The 6626-nt window shown below is 36.6% G+C and overlaps 1 protein-coding gene across 1 annotated transcript in view; it reads right to left on the bottom strand.

Annotated features, from left to right (window-relative positions):
- Positions 1-6626, bottom strand: part of ERICH1 (glutamate rich 1) — a 94943-nt gene that overhangs the window by 22910 nt on the left and 65407 nt on the right. The window contains exon 6 of the mRNA XM_017728945.1: positions 4000-4183. Within this exon, the coding sequence (XP_017584434.1) occupies positions 4110-4183 (74 nt within the window). The 3' untranslated portion in view covers positions 4000-4109. The remainder of the gene's footprint in view (positions 1-3999; positions 4184-6626) is intronic.

Genomic DNA, 6626 nt, shown 5'->3' with positions numbered 1-6626 from the left:
GATGGTTTTATGTTATACATGGTATTACTGGGTGAAATAAGTTTTCTTTGGTGAAAGACAGCTTAAAAATCTTCTGCCTTCATGCTGCCATTTGTTTGTTTGTTTTTTTTGGTTTGCTTTTGTTGTTGTTGGTTTTCTTTCTTGTTTTTTTTTTTTTTTAAAGTTTTCCCCCCCCCCCAGATGTCATTTCAGACATTCAGCCTATTGAGTAGTAACTCCCTACACTGGTGCAGGAGAGAAAAGCCAGCTGTCATAGAAAACACATTAAGGAATTTATAACTCTACATGATTGTAAAGCACTACATAAAATATTGCACCAATTACAAAGCAGTAAAAATCTGTAACATTAGAGATTGATTCCCATATTACATTTCCACAAAAGAGAAAAATTAAGGTCTTACAGGCAATTTTAAGAATAAAACATGTACCTATATATAGAGATAATGGCTTTGAACTCATACCCTTGCATACAAGTGACCAGCTTATTCATTACTACAGATGCTTTAAATGACTTCAGCCTCTGTGGTCTTCCTTGTACATGCAGGTAAGGGACCACTGCCTATCAGAGCCTGATTTCTCTCCCACTGTGCTGCTGCTCCTTACTTACGGTGCATTGTTCAATTATGTAAACTAGAAAGTTAACCTGTGAAGACACAATCATGTTACATTCCAGTTGATCCTTAAATTCTTCCTACTCTTGGAGTCTAAAATTTTAAAGTTCTGTCTTCATGGAAGTTTGAAATATGCTAATAATAGTGTGTGTACAGTTTAGCCAGAAGTATTCTGATGCAAAATCCACTTCAAAAACTCTTCCATGTTTCAGAAATTCCACACGATGCAGCACATTCATGAAACTGAATGATGCTGAAGAAGCAAAAATTCAAGGCCATCTCCTTTGCCATTTATAAGTTTAGCATGAAAATCTAAAGGGATAAATGTTTCATTGCTATGTTGAAGGAGCCATGTATAGTGAAATGAAAAACAGTGTTCACTAGTGGATATTAATTTAAATTTTTCAGTTTTTGTATCTCAGCCACATTGTTATACCACTGCTCAAATAAACTTGAAAAGGTGTAAGATTGAGCACAATTTCTTTTAGAGAAGCAGTGCAGAAAAGTGACCAGGTATTAAAATTGTGACGTATGAAATCTTTTTGACTTCAAATAGGATGTCAAATATGGAACCCCTGCCATTTTTAGTACATTGCCTAATTTAAACTATGAGTAATGTCCATTTCTTTTGCTTTTAAACTAGATCTTTCTGCTATGTTCTTTTGTGCATTGCTTTGATGTGTCCTCAGGCATGTTGCAGTTCAGCACACCATTGTCTGGCACATTTGTTTCAGAAACAAATACACTCTTATTCAATTGCATTTATCTACAATGACGATCTACAATTTATCTGCTTGAATTTGGTCCAATTTTCTAAACTCTTTAGCATACTTTATCCTCTTCATAATCCCTGTTAGTGCAAGAGTGGCAGGTTTGGTAGGTGTAAGACTCAGCTCCTATCACAGGTCATTTGCAAAGACATCAGATATCACTGAGTAACTGGCTATGCTCAGAAACTGCTCCTGGGCTTGATTAGCTGGGGCCAGCTGATTTCTCCACAGAATATAAGGCTCTTACAGTGCTAAAAGCAAAGGGAAAAAAAGAAAGACCAAAAGTAATCTTTTCTCCATTATTACCTGATTCAAGAAAAGTACATTTTTGACCTGCAAACTTTTACTCACTGGAATAGTACAAAATTTTACCCTGCTTGAGCAGTGAGGCTGGACCAGGTAACCCCACTGTGGTCCCTTCCAATCTTACCCATTCTGTGATTCTGTGAAAATATTTCTGTTCGGCAAAGATATCAAAATCGGCTCATCTATATGCAGCTATTAAAATTCAGTTGAATTTTAAAAATCACTTTAATATTGAGCAACCTGGTCTAGTGGAAGGTACCCCTGACCACGGCAGGGGGGCTGGAACTTGATGATCTTTATGTCACTTCTAACTCAAGTCATTGTATGATTATGAGAAATGGCCAAGCACTGAAAGAGAAGTAATAAATAAGAGAAATTAAAGCAATAAACGAAGCTGTGACGCAAGTGCATGAGTGCTTGTGAGACGAGTGTGTGAACATGTGGTAGTGTGTTCCAGGCTGGACTAGCTGGTGTCCAGGAGAGCCACAGAGCAGGCATGAGGGCCCAGAGTCCGGGCAGGGATAGGAGAGTGGTGGTCCTGCTATTCAAGGGATCAAAGGGCTGCACAATCAGCCATGTGAGCATTGTGTGTGTGTGTGTGTGCGTGTGTGTGTCTCCCTGAGCTGTGTGCTTAAGCATTGCTACTGTTTGAACTTAGAAACGTGGAAACTGGAGTCATCTACACTGACATCCAGATCTCTGGATACACCAACCTGGGATCCAGAGGACAAGTAGGAGGAATCACCAGGTCCTGGGGTCTACCCAAGGCAGCAGCCTTATCTCTCAGCACAGTCACTCAAGTATCAGGAAATGCAGACAGTACAGTTATTTTTGTGGTCCTAGTTTGATCTCTTTTGTACTTGTGTTTCAAAAGTCTGTCTTTAATTACATGACCTCATTTATTTTTTTCATATTCAGTGTTTAGGACAGATGATGTTTACCTAATGAGTGTTTGTGCATCCTTTTTTGCAGTTCCTAGGCCTCATTTACTGTGTGACATTCAAACCTTAAAGTGAGGATGAAGTGACTCATTTCCCATGAGTCAGTTAAGAGAGTATCTAGGTGCTTCACATTCAAGTCATGTTTTCTTCTTTCTCCAGATGTGGGACTGAAGCACAGAGGATCTCAGTGAAAAGTCATAGCTACAGTTCAATGCCTATGTGTTAGCAATTTAGGGGCATTAAAACAGGGAACACACTGCTAGTTTCCCCTCTGCAAAGGCTGGTTTATAGACCTTTCCTAGCAGATACAGACCAAACTCAAGTTCTTCAGAACTGCACTTATTGCTCAGCAGTAAGACTGGTTTTTCTGCACCTGCAGTCATTTGGTGTATTACCAAACCCCTTTTAATTTCTTCAATTAATGAGAAAGAGGTATGACTGTATTTTTATTACAAATTCTGAGCATCACTAAACCAATGCCTTGCCACAGGATGTATCAGGCAATATAATAAAACAGAAAAAACAAAGCAACAAAACCCATGCAATGTTTATATAGTCTCATCAGTAGTACATCTCCAAGCACATCTTGGGGGAATTAAATATGTTGTCGCTATCTTACTAATGACAAAACTAACACACCTATGCATAAAACATGGTTTGCTCTGTATCACTTATCCGATGAATGATACAGTGGAGAGAAGAGCCTCTCACAAAGCACTTTTATCTTCACAATTCCGAAACATTTTACAACCATGGATATTACTTACTGTAGTATCTACACTTGGTTAAATTAAATAGCAGAAGTATTACACAGTAGTAGACAGATTACACAGTAATCAGGGAGAGAGAACCCAGTCCCATAACTCTGCAGTCAGTGAAACCTGCTGGATTGTAACAGGCTGAGCCATGGAGTAGTTCTGAAAATGCCATCCAAGTTTCTGCATAACTGCAAACAGGACCTACATGACCCACATGTAGAAACATATCTATTTCGACAATTTAGCAGTTTATTCAGCAAAAATACATTCCTCAGACATTTTGTTGCTTAGGTTTAAATATAAAAAAATATAGTTCTGTTTTCCAGACAAGCAGACATACAAAAAAAGTCAAGAAATATAACTTCCAGAGAGGAATGATAAATTTACAAACAAAAAAAAATAATACTATACTTCTAAAACAAAATACCTGATAGAGACTTTATCATTCCAGTTAAGTTATCCTACCCTATCCACTTATCCTAAAGTGAAATGTACATATTAATGCAGCTGAAGACTCAGGCCACACTCTTGACCAACCAATCACAAAAGTCCCATTGTAGTTATACCTTTATTGTCTTCTGGAGTTTGTAACACAGAAAAGTAATTCATTTACCTGAAGGTGTAGAATGCGTATTGACACTGCTCTTCCTGAACAATTGCTACTTGATTAAGAGTTTGTATATTAAATTTTAATCCTGTGCATATGGGCACAGGGGCAAGGCTTTATTTCCTGTTCTTCACAGGAAGGATATCTGTAATCCAGTAGTGAAACAGAGATGCGGCTACCTTGGCATGATCTGAAAACAAAGAAAACACATTCCTCCTGAAATACCTCCATGACATTTCTGAACACTAAGAAAAAGACTTACATCTGCTTCCATTCAATATTAACATTTCAGAAAGACCAATACAGATACTGGAGCTTGAAGACTAATACATATGAATTTCTACATAAGCAGGTGCATTTTATTTTAGGAGGTCAGTCATTTGTATGAGAAACAATTTTGTTCATAAACTTCGAAATTTCCTATTTGTTATGATTCAATAATTCAGAAAAAAATGTAATTGAAATGACATGATCATATGGGCAAGGCTTCTTTCTGTCTGGAGAGTAATTTCGCACATCATTATTTAACTTACAGTAGTACCTAGAAGCCCCAGTTGAGAATGAGTCATATCATACAGATAGCTGCATTAAAGCCTCAAAATGCTACAGCTTCTGTCTAAATTCAGAGATTACCTACATGACTTCATTGATTTTTAATGATAGGACTTCGTGCAGTACTTATCACATAATAATCATATTTAAGATGATTCTATAACATTATGCTAATACAGTTTTCAAATTTCTTTTCCTTTTCTTTGAATGCTCATTCATTCAAAAAAAAGAAATGTAAATGTCATCATTTTAAGTCCTCTGTATATCCAGCCTCTGCATTGTTGGCACACGGTAAGTGTATTAATTCTGGTCTGCAAAATGTACCTCCCCCTGCAACGAAGACTTACATAAATGACAATTCTCCAAAAAAAGGCAGTTAGAAGAAGCTTCTAGCTCTGCCATGAGTGATAATTTCCTAGGCAACAAGGGAAGAGTATGTTTGAGATTTGAACCTAACCAACAAAGGGAAAATATTAATATATAATAGAATGAAGCTGATGAGTAGAAGTTCATAAATGAGTTCATAAATTAGGAGATAATGACTTTTTTTTTAATTAGGCGATCACCTATGCTTTAATAATTGATGTGAAATGGGAATTAAGTAGCTCTCATTTCAAAAGCTAGTTGCCAACCACCAAAGGGAGCATTACTTCCAGTCACAGCTCTTTTCCTTTGCCCACTGCACTGTGGAGGATCATGAAGGTCTCTGGCTTCCTTTTGCTAACAGCCACAGACTTCAACAGAGACCAGCAAAGCCCCCATCATGAGAACTCCATGTGTATGTGACTTCTGAGCATTTTCTTCCCTGCACTTACAGAAGATTTTAGGTAGAGGTAAGTACTTTTTGTTAAAGACTACAAAATAAATTGAAATAGTAATAGGGCATCCTCTACAGACTGAGAACAATGACACTCTAATAACCACGTTCATATGAACACTCTTGACTAACCTCAACTATGATCACTCATGTACAAGGTCAAACGTAACTTGATGGAGTAATCTGAAGCACAAAGTACAAGGTAAGTTGATGGAGGATGACAACTAAACAGTACAAACAGTACCATAGAGATTTTCTTAAGTATTTTTTCTCATTTAAAGGAAATGTTAAAAGATAATAACTACTGTTGATAATTTTTGTGTCTGAATCTCCTTAGCATTTCCTTTTCCTGCAAAATTTATCAGACCCTACCACCACCCTTGTTAGGCCTTTATTTGATATGACTTCAAAGAGTGGGATCTAAGAGCTTAAGACAAAACAGAAATTTATTTCTTTTTTCTTTTGGATGCACTGTGATTTCCAGTCTGAGTAACATGCTAAGAGATGAAAAGGAGATACCAAATCATGGTATTGAACCAGTGGTTTTCAATTTGTAGTCTGCTGACCTTGAGCAGCCCATGGCTTTATTCTAAAGCACATTTATCATCAATAGGCATAAGCTTTACCAAGCGGGTCTTGGTAACCCCAATGGAAAGTTGGATGAAACCATAACATACCCATATGAGGAAATAAAAGACCTAATGGTATGTATAATTTGTAAATTTTATTAACGGAGAATGTGCACTTATATGAAGAGACGCATCACTTCTCATTTTTTTCTTATGCTTCCCTTCCTGGAATTAAACATAAAACTGAACAAAACATAGCACCCATCTTTACATCTTTGATGATGGCATCTTAAGTAGAATCATAACCATGGGAAAAACAGTTAACATACTGCTTCTTGAAATACAGGGAATAAATGTTTATTTTGTTATAAATAATACATGTTCCTAAAATCAAGTTTTTTATCATGTTAATAAGGAATGGCCTTTCCTTCCAGTACATCACACCCCAGTAAAAATAAAGAGAAAAAAGACAAGATAGTAAGACAAAGTCATAAAAAAATTAGAGATTACTATTATGTACTGTGCATTTTTACCTTCATAAACAGCCTTAACTTGTCTTTTTATAATAAGAACTTGAATTTGTTAAGACAACAGGCTTTTGTAATAACTCTTATCACCTGTTCACTGGGAGTGAAAACTAAAATGTAAAAAACCCACACTGGACAGTATGACCTGATTTTGAGCCAAATGTAGGG

Source organism: Corvus brachyrhynchos, unplaced genomic scaffold, assembly GCF_000691975.1.
Source record: "Corvus brachyrhynchos isolate BGI_N302 unplaced genomic scaffold, ASM69197v1 scaffold1, whole genome shotgun sequence".
NCBI classification, from domain to species: Eukaryota; Metazoa; Chordata; class Aves; order Passeriformes; family Corvidae; genus Corvus; species Corvus brachyrhynchos.
The sequence above is the reverse complement of the archived record's forward strand: the minus strand, read 5'-3'. Positions and strand labels throughout refer to the sequence as shown.